At 52.0% G+C, this 17,292-nt stretch overlaps 1 protein-coding gene across 1 annotated transcript in view; it reads right to left on the bottom strand.

Moving 5' to 3' along the window:
- Window positions 1–17,292, bottom strand: part of DHX34 (DExH-box helicase 34) — a 73,813-nt gene that overhangs the window by 34,579 nt on the left and 21,942 nt on the right. The window contains exon 9 of the mRNA XM_075323670.1: window positions 1,257–1,358. Coding sequence (XP_075179785.1) covers window positions 1,257–1,358 — 102 coding nt within the window. The remainder of the gene's footprint in view (window positions 1–1,256; window positions 1,359–17,292) is intronic.

Raw genomic sequence — 17,292 nt, 5'->3', positions numbered from 1 at the left:
GTGGTAAAAACGTCTCAGTACTTAGCTTGTGAGACGCAGGTGCCAGGTCCCTGGGAGGTGAGCGCTCCGTCCGGCAGGATCCTGAAAGGGCTGCGGATGGAGACCGGTCTCCTGCAAAGCAGTGAGAACCGAGATGGCTCCCACTTCAAGCCAGAGCCCCAGGGGATGGTGAAGGAGCGCGGCATGTGAAGGCTCCAGCCTTGGAAAATCAACCTTAACAGCAAGCACCGCCGACACAGTGGGGTGAGAAGGGACATGCCGGGAGTCCAGACTGGACCCGCTTTTCTTCCAAATCTTTGAAATCCAAAAAATCAAAAATCAGAGAATGCATGTGTGTGTGTGACCTCCTGAACACAAAGCATTGAAAACTGGCTAGGACTGGCTACCAGGGGGTGTATATGCTAGGAGGGAGGAGCTACACGTTTGAGTGTAGTACTTTGTGTGTCCTCCGGAGGCAGAAGCTATACACCCATGGTCTGGGTCTCCCATAAGGAACGATGAAGAAAAAGAAGATTTTGGGTACTAACCGTAAGATCGCTTTCTCAGAGCCTTCATTGGGGGACACAGAACCATGGTCCTATGTCCCCCAATGAGGCGAGAGAGAAAAGAAGATTTTGGGTACTCACCGTAAAATCTCTTTGTCTGAGCCTTCATTGAGGAACACAGAACCATGGTCCCGTGTCCCCCAATGAGGCGAGAGAGAAAAGAAGATTTTGGGTACTCACCGTAAGATCTCTTTCTCTGAGCCTTCATTGGGGGAGGGGGGGAAGACAGTACCATGGTCCTGTGTCCCCCAATGAGGTGAGAGAGAAAAGAAGATTTTGGGTACTCACCGTAAAATCTCTTTGTCTGAGCCTTCATTGAGGAACACAGAACCATGATCCTGTGTCCCCCAATGAGGCGAGAGAGAAAAGAAGATTTTGGGTACTCACCGTAAAATCTCTTTCCCGGAGCCTTCATTGAGGGACACAGAACTATGGTGCTGTGTCCCCCAATGAGGCGAGAAAGAAATGCACTTTGGGCATTTGTGATCTGCTCTAAGCCGATGCAAATATATTTGAAAATGTCGCTGCAGATGATTGTGTATCTGTTTAACAGAAAGCTGCTGTCAGAGACATCACAATTCCCCATAGAAAAGGCAGAGATGGTTTATTACCATCTCTGCCTTCTTGATTGCTCTATATACATCGCTGAAGGAGATCTACATCTATCGTATTGGAAGCGACAGCCGGAAATAAGTTTTCCCCAAGACTCACTTTGAATTGTCGCCGCAGATTTGTCATCTCATACAATCGTTGTTCCTCCAGTCCCCGCCGACGGCACCACTTCCTGGAGTTACTGGAGCGACTGGATTTAATCTGATTTCCAATATGGACAGAAATAATATTAGTATTCACGGTGCCGAATTTAAAAATATACACGTAACACAAAGGCAGTTTCAGAATTTCTTAAGGTAAGAGTGTCAGCGTAGCGCAGACATGGGCCGTACATGTCTCACCAACACACACGCTTCTATATCTGATGCTTCAGGAGAACTTGCAGTAAAGTGTACCGTATTTTTGGATTATAAGACGCACTTTTCCTCCCAAAAACATGGGAGAAAAATGGACGGCGGGGGTGTCTTATAAGCCGAATGAAGCTTACCGGGAGGTGGAGAGGGGCTACAGGAGGCAGGAGTGATTCTGTGGGCAGTGCACTGTGCTGCGGGTTGTGAGGCAAGAGATCGCCATCCTGAAAATGTCGGCGCATGTGCAGATGGAGCTCTCGGCTCACGATCTCCTTTGTGCACGTGCCGCCTCCGACACATTCATCTCCCAGCAGCGGACTTTCAGAAAATGGTGCCCAAAGGTGGCATGTGCAGATGGTTTCTTGGCTTGTCATTGAGCCGAGAGCTCCATCTGCGCACGCGCCGACAACGGGTATCATTTCTTTGAAGCCTGCACCGCCAACAATTTCTGAATGTTCCTCCTGCCTCACACTGCCCACAATGAGGACACTTGCTGCACCGCCTATTCCACCGCCTCTGCCTCCTGTAACACCCCTCCTGTAAGACAACTAGATTATAAGACGGACCACATATTGTTTTTTACTTTTTTTTTCTCTGAATATGGGGTGCCTCTTATAAAACAAAAAATATGGTATGTGCCTTTCTTGAGCTTTTCCCCCTCCATAGTACATTATAAGCACCAACTGTCATCTTCAATCACAACAATTTGAAAAATGTCTCCTCATTGAATACAGATTTTACCGATGAACGAAGCATGAAAGAGAAGTCCAGGAGGAGAAAGAAGCTGATTTCTCTTTGTAACAGCGTGTCCCTCCCCCGCCCGTGCTCATGGTGTAATAGTCTGTCCCTCCTTGATTATCCTGTATGTACTACTTCTGGTGGGAGATTCTTTGTTCTTCTCAGCATGGGACTCATCCAATCCACAACTTGGTAGAGAGAACAGAGCCAGGACGTCTAGAATCCTTTCAGGTATCAAATGTCCAGGGGAGGTGGGCCCTTCTGCCCACCTAAGGGGCTGATCCCAGGAGAAGAGAACAATAACACCCATGTTAGTCAGTTTGTTGGATCTCGGCTGGAGAAGCACTAGGATCTATAGCTGAGACTGGATCCTAGAGCCTGTGTATGGACTGTTACAAACTGGAGATCAGTGGCCACGTGGGATTGTGTTTTGTTGTTCACCCTGTTGGACTCAAGGAACTCATATAAGGACCATTGCCATTTTTTCCCTGACGTCGGAATACCGGGAGGCGCCACCGGATCTGTTGTTTTGTTGTGGACTCCTTCCAGACTTTAAGGATTTACTGTATATTCATGTTTGGTGCTTTATCTTTCTGGTTCCAATAAAGCCCTTTGGATTACTCTTCGGACTGGCGTCCCTTACTGCTCTGTCGTATACCCCGTCACTCTGATAAGATATATTACAAAGTTGCTTCTTCCTTTGTGTACTATTAAGTTATGAAATAAAAATTAAAAGGCTGCTTACTCTTTAAAAAATGGCTACATCGCCACATTCACTAGCGAGCAAGTGAATTCTACCGTTATACAAGATTTCTCAGGCAGATAGTGAAATCTAGATGACACATATCTGATATAACAGAACATACATCTCTTCTCGCCCTACTACTTAAAGCCTGACCCTCAGCGATAAGCGTTGTTACTAGTAATCGTGTTTCCTGTGTGAGATGCCGTTACATCACTTGTAGTTTCCTGAGTGTGTGTATCAGAAAACACAACCCGGCGGCGCAGCTGGAACTTCTAATACTGGGTAAGGCCCTGTGCGCAAACTGCGTCTTTACCCGCGGTTTTTTTACATTTTTGCTACAGAAATTTCTTGAGAAAATGTTTGTAACCTTTCTGCGGACATTCCCCAGCAAAACCTATGGAAAAAAAAATAGCGCTGCGCACACTGCGTTTTTTTCTCAAGAACATTCTTTCTGCAGGTACCTGCGGTTTTTGTTAAAGATAATGGTAAAATAACGCAGGGACCAACCTGCGGAAAAAAAACGCACCAAAAACGCATCAAAAACGCATGCGTTTTTCGGTGCGTTATTGGTGTGGTTTTTTTCCGCAAGTGTGGTAATCTTTCTGACTCTCGAAGTTTCTTGAGAAAAATCCTTTTTCTAGTGCGCACAGAGCCTTTATGTCTTGTTGAATAATTGGACACAGCCGTGCAAGGGATTAATAGCTACAACTCATCCCGCAATGATCACACCATTCACTTTACCATATAGTGTACTGAAAAATGAGGGGAAAAAAAAATTCCAAGTGCGTGATATGGAGAAAATATTGATTTTTGGGGTTCACTTTTATGGTGAGACAGGGAAAGAGACAGACAGGGAAAGATACAGACAGACAGGGAAAGACAGACAGGCAGGGAAAGAGACAGACAGACAGACAGGGAAAGAGAGACAGACAGGAAAGAGAGACAGACAGGGAAAGAGAGACATACAGGGAAAGAGACAGACAGGGAAAGAGACAGACAGGGAAAGAGACAGACAGGGAAAGAGACAGACAGGGAAAGAGACAGAGAGAGACAGACAGAGGGGGAGACAAACAGAGACTGGGAAAGAAACAGAGATACAGTTACTATCCTGGGAACGCCGGGTGCTACAGCTAGTTGTACAATAAAAATTACCCAGAATCACGAATCTTCAGCACAGGACAACGACAGCGAAAACAAACTTTTTTAATATATACACACACACATATACAGTATATATATATATATATATATATATATATATATATATATATATATATATTTCTTACTTTACTTTTTAGTGATATTTAGTATTTTCTTAACAGAAAAAAGAGATGATTTGTGTTTTTATGCTTTATTTGTTGTTGTTTGTTTTTTGTTTTATATTTTTGCAAAGAAGGGAATTTTGTTTACTTACCGTAAATTCCTTTTCTTCTAGCTCCTATTGGGAGACCCAGACAATTGGGTGTATAGCTTCTGCCTCCGGAGACCACACAAAGTATTACACTTTAAAAAGTGTAACCCCTCCCCTCTGCCTATACACCCTCCCGTGGATCACGGGCTCCTCAGTTTTGGTGCAAAAGCAGGAAGGAGAAAACTTATGAATTGGTCTAGGGTAAATTCAATCCGAAGGATGTTCGGAGAACTGAAAACCATGAACCAAAAGAACAAATCAACATGAACAACATGTGTACACAAAAGAACAACCAGCCCGAAGGGAACAGGGGCGGGTGCTGGGTCTCCCAATAGGAGCTAGAAGAAAAGGAATTTACGGTAAGTAAACAAAATTCCCTTCTTCTTTGTCGCTCCATTGGGAGACCCAGACAATTGGGACGTCCAAAAGCAGTCCCTGGGTGGGTAAAAAATACCTCAATAAAAAGAGCCGAAACGGCCCTCCTCTTACAGGTGGGCAACCGCCGCCTGAAGGACTCGCCTACCTAGACTGGCGTCTGCCGAAGCATAGGTATGCACTTGATAGTGTTTCGTGAAAGTGTGCAGACTGGACCACGTAGCTGCCTGACACACCTGCTGAGCCGTAGCCCGGTGCCGCAATGCCCAGGACACACCCACGGCTCTGGTAGAATGGGCTTTCAGCCCTGAAAGAAACGGAAGCCCAGAAGAACGGTAGGCTTCGAGAATCGGTTCCTTGATCCACCGAGCCAAGGTTGACTTGGAAGCCTGCGAACCCTTACGCTGGCCAGCGACAAGGACAAAGAGCGCATCTGAACGACGCAGGGGCGCCGTGCGAGACACGTAGAGCCGGAGTGCTCTCACCAGATCCAAAGAGTGCAAATCCTTTTCACATTGGTGAATTGGATTAGGGCAAAATGAAGGCAAGGAGATATCCTGATTGAGATGAAAAGGAGATACCACCTTAGGGAGAAATTCCGGGACCGGACGCAGAACCACCTTATCCTGGTGAAACACCAGGAAGGGGGCTTTGCATGACAGCGCTGCAAGCTCAGACACTCTCCGGAGTGATGTAACTGCCACTAGAAAGGCCACCTTCTGCGAAAGACGTGATAAAGAGACATCCCGCAGCGGCTCGAAAGGTGGTTTCTGAAGAGCCGTTAGCACTCTGTTAAGATCCCAGGGTTCCAGCGGACGCTTGTAAGGTGGGACTATGTGGCAAACCCCCTGCAGGAACGTGCGGACCTGCGGAAGCTTGGCCAGGCGCTTTTGAAAAAATACGGAGAGCGCCGATACTTGGCCCTTGAGAGAGCCGAGTGACAAACCCTTGTCCATTCCGGATTGAAGGAATGAAAGAAAAGTGGGTAAGGCAAACGGCCATGGAGGAAAACCGTTATCAGAGCACCAGGATAAGAAGATTTGCCAAGACCTGTAATAGATCTTGGCGGACGTTGGCTTCCTCGCCTGTCTCATGGTGGCAATGACATCCTGAGATAACCCTGAAGACGCTAGGAGCCAGGACTCAATGGCCACACAGTCAGGTTGAGGGCCACAGAATTCAGATGGAAAAATGGCCCTTGTGACAGCAAGTCTGGGCGGTCTGGAAGCGCCCACGGTTGACCCACCGTGAGATGCCACAGATCCGGGTACCACGACCGCCTCGGCCAGTCTAAAGCGACGAGAATGGCGCGACGGCAGTCGGACCTGATCTTGCGTAACACTCTGGGCAGCATCGCCAGAGGAGGAAACACATAAGGTAGTCGAAACTGCGACCAGTCTTGAACTAACGCGTCCGCTGCCAGAGCTCTGTGATCCTGAGACCGTGCCATGAATGCCGGGACTTTGTTGTTGTGCCGAGACGCCATGAGATCGACGTCCGGCGTTCCCCAGCGGCGACAGATCTCTCGAAACACTTCTGGGTGCAGAGACCATTCCCCCGCATCCATGCCCTGACGACTGAGAAAATCTGCTTCCCAGTTTTCTACGCCCGGGATGTGAACTGCGGAGATGGTGGAGGCTGTGGCTTCCACCCACTGCAGAATCCGCCGGACTTCCTGGAAGGCTTGACGACTGCGAGTGCCGCCTTGGTGGTTGATGTATGCGACGGCAGTGGCGTTGTCCGACTGGATACAGATCTGCCTGCCCTCCAGCCACCGATGGAAAGCCAATAGGGCTAGATACACTGCCCTTATCTCAAGAACATTGATCTGAAGGGAAGACTCTACCGGAGTCCAGGTTCCCTGAGCCCTGTGGTGGAGAAAAACCGCTCCCCATCCTGACAGGCTCGCGTCCGTGGTGACCACAGCCCAGGTTGGGGGTAGGAAGGATTTTCCCTGCGATAGAGAATTGGGAAGGAGCCACCACTGAAGTGACGTCTTGGTTGCAAGGGAAAGAGAGACGTTCCTGTCGAGGGAAGCCGACCTCCTGTCCCATTTGCGGAGAATGTCCCATTGGAGTGGCCGTAAATGGAATTGCGCGAACGGCACTGCCTCCATCTTCCCCAGGAAGTGCATGAGGCGCCTTAAGGGGTGTGACTGACTCCGAAGAAGTGATTGCACCCCTGCCTGCAGAGAAAGCTGTTTGTCCCGCGGTAGCTTGACTACCGCTGACTGTGTATGAAACTCCATCCCGAGGTAAGTCAGTGATTGGGTCGGTGTCAACTTGGATTTCGGGAAGTTGATGATCCACCCGAACTGCTGGAGAGTCGCCAGAGCGACGGTAAGGCTGTGTTGACACGCCACCCGAGAAGGGGCCCTGACTAGGAGATCGTCTAAGTAGGGAATCACCGAGTGGCTCTGAGAGTGTAGGACCGCCACGACGGATGCCATGACTTTGGTGAAAACCCGTGGGGCTGTCGCCAGGCCGAAAGGCAATGCCACGAACTGAAGGTGTTCGTCCCCGATGGCGAAACGCAAAAAGCTTTGATGTTCGGGTGCGATCGGTACATGGAGATAAGCATCCTTGATGTCGATCGATGCTAGGAAGTCTCCTTGTGACATCGATGCGATGACCGAGCGGAGAGATTCCATCCGAAACCGTCTGGTTCTCACATGTCTGTTGAGCAGCTTGAGGTCCAGAACGGGACGGAATGATCCGTCCTTTTTTGGCACCACGAACAAGTTGGAGTAAAAGCCGCGACCACGTTCCTGAAGGGGAACGGGGGTCACAACTCCTTCTGTCTTCAGAGCGTCCACTGCCTGAAAAAGTGCGTCGGCCTGAGCGGGGGGCGGAGAGGTTCTGAAGAACCGAGCCGCAGGACGGCAGCTGAACTCTATCCTGTAACCGTGAGACAGAATGTCTCTCACCCATCGGTCTTGAACATGTGGCCACCAGGCGTCGCCAAAGCGGGAGAGCCTGCCACCGACCGAGGATGCGGTTAGGGGATGCCGAGAGTCATGAGGAGGCCGCCTTGGAGGCAGTGCCTCCTGCGGCCTTTTGGGGGCGTGACTTGGACCGCCACGCATAGGAGTTCCTCTGGCCTTTCTCCGGCCTGCTGGACGAAGAGGATTGGGGCTTGGCGGAGGGACGAAAGGACCGAAACCTCGATTGTATTTTCCGTTGCTGAGGTCTCTTAGGTTTGGACTGGGGTAAGGAGGAGTCCTTTCCCTTGGATTCCTTAATAATCTCATCCAATCGTTCGCCAAACAAGCATTCGCCAGAAAATGGCAAACCGGTTAAGAACCTCTTGGAGGCAGAGTCTGCCTTCCATTCGCGCAGCCACATGGCCCTGCGGACTGCCACAGAGTTAGCGGATGCCACAGCTGTACGGCTAGCAGAGTCTAGGACTGCGTTCATGGCGTAGGAAGAAAAAGCTGACGCTTGAAAAGTCAAAGACGCAACTTGCGGAGCAGAATTCCGCGTGACAGCATTAATCTCAGACAGACAAGCCGAGATAGCTTGGAGTGCCCACACGGCTGCAAAGGCCGGGGCAAAAGACGCGCCCGTGGCCTCATAGATGGATTTCACCAGGAGCTCTATCTGCCTGTCAGTGGCATCCTTTAGCGATGAGCCATCTGCAACCGATACCACAGATCTAGCCGCCAATCTAGAGACTGGAGGATCCACCTTGGGACATTGAGCCAAAACCCTTAACGACTTCAGAGGGGAAGGGGTAACGCGTGTCAGTGAGGCGCTTAGTAAAGCGCTTGTCCGGAACCGCTCTGGGCTTCTGGACAGCGTCTCTGAAGTTAGAGTGATCGAAAGAAGGGAATTTTGTTACTTACCGTAAATTCCTTTTCTTCTAGCTCCAATTGGGAGACCCAGACGATTGGGTGTATAGCTACTGCCTCCGGAGGCCACACAAAGTATTACACTAAAAAGTGTAAGGCCCCTCCCCTTCTGCATATACACCCCCCGTGGGATCACGGGCTCCTCAATTTTAGTGCAAAAGCAAGAAGGAGGAAAGCCAATAACTGGTTAAACAAATTCAATCCGAAGGAACATCGGAGAACTGAAACCATTCAACATGAACAACATGTGTACCCGAAAAAACCAAAAATCCCGAAGGAAACAGGGCGGGTGCTGGGTCTCCCAATTGGAGCTAGAAGAAAAGGAATTTACGGTAAGTAACAAAATTCCCTTCTTCTTCGGCGCTCCATTGGGAGACCCAGACGATTGGGACGTCCAAAAGCAGTCCCTGGGTGGGTAAATTAATACCTCAAGTTAGGGCCGTAAAACAGCCCTTCCCTACATGGAGGCAACCGCCGCCTGCAGGACTCTTCTACCTAGGCTGGCATCCGCCTAAGGGTAGGTATGCACCTGATAATGCTTGGTGAAAGTGTGCAGACTCGACCAGGTAGCTGCCTGGCACACCTGCTGAGCCGTAGCCTGGTGCCGTAATGCCCAGGACGCACCCACGGCTCTGGTAGAATGGGCCTTCAGCCCTGATGGAACCGGAAGCCCAGCAGAACGGTAGGCTTCAAGATTTGTTTCCATGATCCATCGAGCCAGGGTGGATTTGGAAGCCTGCGACCCTTTACGCTGACCAGAGTCAAGTACAAAGAGTGCATCCGAGCGGCGCAGGGGCGCCGTGCGGGAAATGTAGATTCTGAGTGCTCTCACCAGATCCAACAAATGCAAATCCATTTCATATCGATGAACTGGATGAGGACAAAAGGAAGGTAAGGAGATATCCTGATTGAGATGAAAGGGGGATACCACCTTAGGGAGAAACTCCGGAATCGGGCGCAGCACTACCTTGTCTTGGTGAAACACCAGGAAGGGAGCTTTGGCTGACCGCGCTGCTAGTTCGGACACTCTCCGAAGAGATGTGACCGCTACCAGAAAGGCCACTTTCTGTGAAAGTCGAGAAAGTGAAACATCCCTCAGAGGCTCGAAGGACGGCTTCTGGAGAGCAATTAGTACCCTGTTCAGATCCCATGGGTCTAACGGCCTCTTGTACGGAGGGACAATGTGACAAACCCCCTGCAGGAACGTGCGTACCTGAGGAAGTCGTGCTAGGCGCTTCTGAAAGAATACAGACAGCGCTGGGACTTGTCCTTTAAGGGAGCCGAGCGACAAACCTTTTTCCAAACCAGATTGCAGGAAGGAAAGAAAAGTAGGCAATGCAAATGGCCAGGGAGACACTCCCTGAGCAGAGCACTAAGATAAGCATATCTTCCACGTCCTGTGGTAGATCTTGGCAGACGTCGGCTTCCTAGCCCGTCTCATGGTGGCAATGACGTCTTGAGATAATCCTGAAGACGCTAGGATCCAGGACTCAATGGCCACACAGTCAGGTTCAGGGCCGTAGAATTCAGACAGAAAAACGGCCCTTGGGACAGTAAGTCTGGCCGGTCTGGTAGTGCCCACGGTTGGCCGACCGTGAGATGCCACAGATCCGGGTACCACGACCTCCTCGGCCAGTCTGGGGCGACGAGGATGGCGCGGCGGCAATCGGAGCTGATCTTGCGTAGCACTCTGGGCAACAGTGCCAGAGGGGGAAACACATAGGGTAGCTGGAACTGCGACCCATCCCGAACTAAGGCGCCTGCCGCCAGAGCTCTTTGATCGTGAGACCGCGCCATGAAAATCGGGACCTTGTTGTTGTGCCGAGACGCCATTAGGTCGACGTCCGGCATCCCCCAGCGGCTACAGATTTCCTGAAACACGTCCGGGTGCAGAGACTATTCCCCTGCGTCCATACCCTGGCGACTGAGGAAGTCTGCTTCCCAGTTTTCTACGCCCGGGATGTGAACTGCGGATATGGTGGATGCTCTGTCTTCCACCCACATCAGAATCCGCCGGACTGCCTGGGAGGCTTGCCGACTGCGTGTTCCGCCTTGGTGGTTGATGTATGCCACCGCTGTGGAGTTGTCCGACTGAATTCGGATCTGTTTGCCTTCCAGCCACTGCTGGAAGGCTTGCAGGGCAAGATACACTGCCCAGAATTCCAGAACATTGATCTGAAGGGTGGACTCTTGCTGAGTCCACGTACCCTGAGCCCTGTGGTGGAGAAAGACTGCTCCCCACCCTGACAGACTCGCGCCTGTCGTGACCACCGCCCAGGATGGGGGTAGGAAGGACTTTCCTTTTGACAATGAGGTGGGAAGAAGCCACCACTGAAGAGAGTCCTTGACCGTCTGAGAAAGGGAGACGTTCCTGTCTAGGGACGTCGACTTCCCATCCCATTGGCGGAGAATGTCCCATTGCAGTGGACGCAGATGAAACTGCGCGAAAGGGACTGCCTCCATTGCTGCTACCATCTTCGCGAAGAAGTGCATGAGGCGTCTTAAGGGGTGTGACTGGCCTTGAAGGAGAGACTGCACCCCCGTCTGTAGTGAACGCTGTTTGTCCAGCGGAAGCTTCACTATCGCTGAGAGAGTATGAAACTCCATGCCCAGATATGTCAGCGATTGGGTCGGGGTCAGAATTAACTTTGAAAAGTTGATGATCCACCCGAAACTCTGGAGAGTCTCCAGCGCAACGTTCAGGCCGTGTTGGCATGCCTCTTGAGAGGGTGCCTTGAGAAGTAGATCGTCCAAGTAAGGGATCACAGAGTGACCCTGAGAGTGCAGGACTGCTACCACTGCTGCCATGACCTTGGTGAAAACCCGTGGGGCTGTCGCCAGACCGAAGGGCAGGGCTACGAACTGAAGATGCTCGTCTTCTATAACGAATCGTAGCAAACGCTGGTGCTCTGGAGCAATCGGCACGTGGAGATAAGCATCCTGATGTCTATTGATGCTAGGAAATCTCCTTGAGACATTGAGGCAATGACGGAGCGGAGGGATTCCATCCGGAACCGCCTGGTTTTCATGTGTTGAGCAGTTATAGGTCCAGAACGGAACGGAAAGAGCCGTCCTTTTTTGGCACCACAACCAGATTGGAGTAAAAACCGTGACCTTGTTCCTGCAGAGGAACAGGGATTACCACTCCTTCTGCCTGCAGAAGAGCATCGGCTCGGTCGGGAGGTGGGGAAGTTCTGAAGAATCGAGCCGGAGGACGAGCACAGAACTCTATCCTGTACACGTGAGACAAAATGTCTCTCACCCACCGGTTTTTGACCTGTGGCAGCTAAATGTCGCCAAAGCGGGAGAGTCTGCCACCGACCGCGGATGCGGAGAGAGAGGGCTGAAAGTCATGAGGAAACCGCCTTGGTAGCGGTTCCTCCGGCTGCCTTAACTGGGCGTGATTGAGCCCGCCAGGAATCTGAGCCCCTCTGAGCCTTTTGAGTCCTTATGGACGAGGAAAACTGGGACCTGCCCGAGCCTGGAAAGGACCGAAACCTCAACTGTCCTTTCCTCTGTTGGGTTTTGTTTGATCTGGGCTGGTGTAAGGAAGAATCCTTACCCTTGGACTGTTTAATGATTTCATCCAATCGCTCACCAAACAGTCTGACACCAGATAATGGCAAACTGGTTAAACACTTTTTTGGAAGCAGAATCTGCCTTCCAGTCCCTTAACCACAAGGCTCTGCGTAAAAACCACGGAGTTGGCGGACGCCACTGACGTACGGCTCGTAGAGTCCAGGACAGCATTAATAGCGTAAGTCGCAATGCAAACATATGCGAGGTTAAGGACGCCATCTGCGGCACAGATGTACGTGTGACGGTGTCCACCTGCGCAAGACCAGCTGAAATAGCTTGGAGCGCCCATACGGCTGCGAATGCCGGAGCAAACGACTCGCCGATAGCTTCATAGACAGATTTCAACCAGAGGTCCATCTGTCTGTCAATGGCATCTTTAAGTGAAGTCCCATCTTCCACTGCAACTATGGATCTAGCCGCAAGCCTGGAGATTGGGGGATCCACCTTTGGACACTGGGTCCAGCGCTTGACCACGTCAGGGGGAAAGGGATAACGTGTATCCTAAAGACGTGTGGAGAAACGCTTGTCTGGATAAGCGTGGTGTTTCTGGACTGCTTCTCTGAAGTCAGAGTGGCCCAAAAAGTACTGAATTTACGCTTGGGATACCTGAAATGGAATTTCTCCTGCTGCGCAGCTGACTCCTCCACTGGAGGGGCTGAGGGAGAAATATCCACCAGTCTATTGATGGACGCTATGAGATCGTTCACCATGGCGTCACTATTAGGAGCATCCAGATTGAAAGCGGTCTCAGGATCAGAATACTGATCAGCTACCTCTGCCTCTTCATACAGAGAATCCTCTCGCTGAGACCCTGACCAGTGTGTGAAGTCGAGGGTCTCTCCCAGCGAGCTCGCTTAGGCTGACTGGGACTGTCGTCCGTGCAGAGCCTTCAGCCTGGGATGTATGGGACCCCCTTGGAGCACGTATTAGTTCCAACTGAGGGAGACCGGGGGGCATTGTTCAACAGTGCCCATTGTCTGAGTCACCGGCCTGGACTGCAAAGTTTCTAGAATCTTGGTCATAGTCCCAGACATTTTATCCGCAAAAAACTGCAAACTCTGTCCTCTGGACAGTTTCACAGGTGGCTCTCTCTGGGCCACCACTAGCAGAGACTCTACCCAATGGGGGTTAGTGGAACCTGCCGGTAAAACAGCCTCACATGCGGTACAGACAGCATAGAAAGCCTGTGCCTTGGCACCCTTGCTTTTCTGCGGACGACATGCTGTTGTCTCCTCAGAGCAATCCAGGGGTATATAGCCAAGAAGCGACCGTACAGTGCAAATATAGGTACAAGCATAAAGTACACAAAACACTGTGGCACTAGTGGGGTCAGCACCAAGGTGCTGCTTACCGCCCGCTTAAGCGGGTGTGTGGTCGCCAGAATCCCTTGACCGGGTCTCCCAGAGCCTGTGTCCGTTCTCCAGCTTAGACTGCATGCAGGAATGGCTGCCGGCGTCCTGTGAAGAGGGGCGGGCCGTGGGCGTGCCCCAGACAAAGAGCGGGAAACTGGCGTCCCACTGTGCCCAGTGAGGGGGCTGGAGTATGTAAATAAGACTCCAGCCCTCGGTGCTGACCATTGTACAGCGTCCCGCCCCTTCCCGGACTGGCAGGCCCGGGGGCGGGAAGGAAACGAAACTAGGCCGCAAAAGCCGGGGACTCGATTTATAAGCGCTGCCGTCGTAAAAGCACGGTCAGCGCGGAAGTCCCCGGCGCACCACAAGTCTCATCCGCGCCGCAGCTTCTAGCAGCGGCCGGCGCGGCAGTTTCCCACACATTAACTCACTCAGCTAAGCTGCAGTGAGTATAGCCCCAGCGCGCAGCGCTGTTGTCCCCGGCGCACTAACACACCCAGCATGCTGGTGTGTGTGTGCGTGGTCTGTACGGGGACACAGAGTACCTTAACGTTGCAGGGCCTTGTCCCTGACGATACTCAGCTCCATTCCAGCAGGATCTCCGGGTCTGTGGATGGAGCCCGGCCTCAGAGCCTGGAGGCCGGTAAGATCCCACTTCACCCAGAGCCCTCAGGGGGATGGGGAAGGAAAGCAGCATGTGGGCTCCAGCCTCCGTACCCGCAATGGGTACCTCAACCTTAACAAACACCGCCGACAAAAGTGGGGTGAGAAGGGAGCATGCTGGGGGCCCTAGTATGGGCCCTCTTTTCTTCCATCCAACATAGTCAGCAGCTGCTGCTGACTAAACAGTGGAGCTATGCGTGGATGTCTGACCTCCTTCGCACAAAGCATAAAACTGAGGAGCCCGTGATCCCACGGGGGGTGTATATGCAGAAGGGGAGGGGCCTTACACTTTTTAGTGTAATACTTTGTGTGGCCTCCGGAGGCAGTAGCTATACACCCAATCGTCTGGGTCTCCCAATGGAGCGCCGAAGAAAACGCACTACGTGTACGTTTGGGGAACCGAAACTGGTGTTTCTCCTGCTGAGACGCCGACTCCTCTACAGTAGGAGGCGGGGGAGAGAGATCCAACACCTGGTTGATGGACGAGATAAGATCATTCACTAATGCGTCCCCCTCAGGTGTATCCAGGTTAAGGGCGACGTCAGGGTCAGATCCCTGAGCTGCGACGTCCGCCTCGTCCTCCAGAGAGTCCTCAAGCTGGGAACCCGAGCAGCGTGAAGAAGTCGGGGAAGATTCCCAGCGAGCCCGCTTAGCCTGTCCAGGACTGTGGTCCGGGCAGGAGTCCTCCGCGTGGGACCTAGGGCCCAACCTGGGAGCGCGCTGCGGCTCGGACCGAGAGGGGCCTGGAGGCGACGATCCAACAGGGGCCGGGGCCTGTGTAAGGACCGGTCTGGACTGCAAAGCTTCTAGCAGCTTGGCAGACCATTTGTCCATAGACTGAGCCATGGATTGTGAAAGTGACTCAGAGAGTTTCTCAGCAAAAGAGGCGAACTCTGTCCCTGCCGCCTGGACAGGAGGAGCAGGGGGGTCTACATGAGCCGAGGGGCCCACTAGTGACCGAGGCTCCGGCTGAGCAAGCGAAAGAGGGGTCGAGCATTGCTCACAGTGAGGGTAGGTGGAACCCGCAGGTAACATAGCCCCACAAGAGGTACAGGCCGCAAAAAAACCCTGTGCCTTAACAGCTTTGCTCCTTGTGGACGACATGCTGTTGTCTCCTAGGAGAATGATCACTGAGGGTATATGGGCAAAAAAGGGTATACAGCCCGACCGAACAGAAAGATATATAAATACGTATCTATTCCGGCACCCTAGGGGGGACCAGCACCGGGTGACCGGTGTGGCTTATCAACCGCTAACAAGCGGAGTGTGTGTCCTCCAGATTCCCAGCCTTAGGTCCCCCGGAGCTGCAGAGCTGTTCCTGAGAATCCTCCACCGGCAGAATGCCCAAAAAATGGCTACCGGAGCTCTCAGGGGAGGAGTGGAGCCGTGGGCGGCGCCAGGAAAGTGCGGGAATCTGGGGTCCCCACAGTGATCAGTGAGGGGGGAGGAAACATGCAGGATGCTCCAGCCCTCACATCCGACATCAGGTCGGCAGTCCCGCCCTTACCCCTGACAGGCAGGCCCGGGGGCGGGATTTTTGCGACTAGGCCGCGATGAAGCCGGGGACTAAATTTGAGACCGCGCCCGACAAGCAGGCACGGTCGGCGCAGAAGTCCGCCGGCCTTCTCAATTCAGCAGCTGCCGCAGCGTCCGGGAAGAAGGTGCGCTCCTGCACAGTCCCCAATGGGGACACAGAGTACCTTAGAGTTGCAGGGCCCGGTCCCTGAGGTTGAATAGACTCCGGTCCGGCAGATTCCCACAGGGGCTGCGGAGGAGGCACGGTCCCAGCAAATGGATGACCGCTCAGGATCCCACTTCTCCCAGAGCCGCTAAGGGATGGTGAAGGAGACGGCATGAGGCTCCGGCCTTTGTACCCGCAATGGGTACCTCAACCTTAACAACACCGCCGACGTAGTGGGGTGAGAAGGGAACATGCCGGGGGCCCTCTTTTCTTCCAACCGACATAACTAATATGAGAATGCATGAGTGGATGTGTGCCTCCTTCCACACAAAGCATAAAACTGGGGAGCCCGTGATCCACGGGAGGGTGTATAGGCAGAGGGGAGGGGTTACACTTTTTAAAGTGTAATACTTTGTGTGGCCTCCGGAGGCAGAAGCTATACACCCCAATTGTCTGGGTCTCCCAATGGAGCGACAAAGAAAATATAGTTAAGATAGGTTTTTTTGTTTTCCCAGGAGACTTGAATGCGCGAGATGGCTTGTACAATGCACTGCAATGCTTACGTGCTGCAGTGTATTTTAATGTTACTGAGCTCATATGAAGGATCACAATGCAGCCGTACTGGCGTTACAGGGACGCCTGGTGGGGGAACACCTTTACACGCCACAGTAAACCGTTCTAAAAGTAGCAAGATTGCTCACCATCTTCCATGTTATCCCATTCTAATAAACTGCTGTACATGTACAGCACAGGTTGTGAGAGTGGGTGTAAAGAGTAGGCTCAGGTGCTGAGCCCGCACCATAAGTAGAAGATGCCGGCCCTGTTATACAGCCGACACCTGTCCTTCTAAAGGCAGCAAACAGAACTAGCTCCGATCGCTCCTAACCACTACTTTTACATTGATGTCTTATCCTTAGGATAGGTCATTAATGTCTGATCAGACAGGGTCCGACACCCGCACCCCCACCTATCAGCTGTTCTCAGTCCCGGCGCTGCTCCGTCTTCTGATAGTGGCCGCGTCCGGGTACTGCACATCCGCCTCCTATTGATCTGAATGAAGGGGCATCTCTGAAATTAAGCATTTCTGGCTACCTGCTGGCACCGAGAGCAGCTGATCAGTGGAGGTGTGGGGTATTGGACTCCAGCCAATCAGACATTGATGACCTATCCATTAATGTAAAAGTAGTGGACAACCCCTTTAAATATTGCTTTAAATCTGTCAGCGGTATTTAAGTGTCACAATGCAAGAAGGGTGTTGATTCCTGTGCCAATTGCCTCGCTCTTCACCTGCAACGCAGTTGTGAATGGCAGCAGGGTGATTTCTGAATCCGCCCATTGCCACCATCTTTATAGCCCACCCTGGACATAGAAAAATTACGCAGCCACCTTTT

This window comes from Anomaloglossus baeobatrachus, chromosome 9, assembly GCF_048569485.1.
Source record: "Anomaloglossus baeobatrachus isolate aAnoBae1 chromosome 9, aAnoBae1.hap1, whole genome shotgun sequence".
Taxonomy (NCBI): domain Eukaryota; kingdom Metazoa; phylum Chordata; class Amphibia; order Anura; family Aromobatidae; genus Anomaloglossus; species Anomaloglossus baeobatrachus.
The sequence above is the reverse complement of the archived record's forward strand: the minus strand, read 5'-3'. Positions and strand labels throughout refer to the sequence as shown.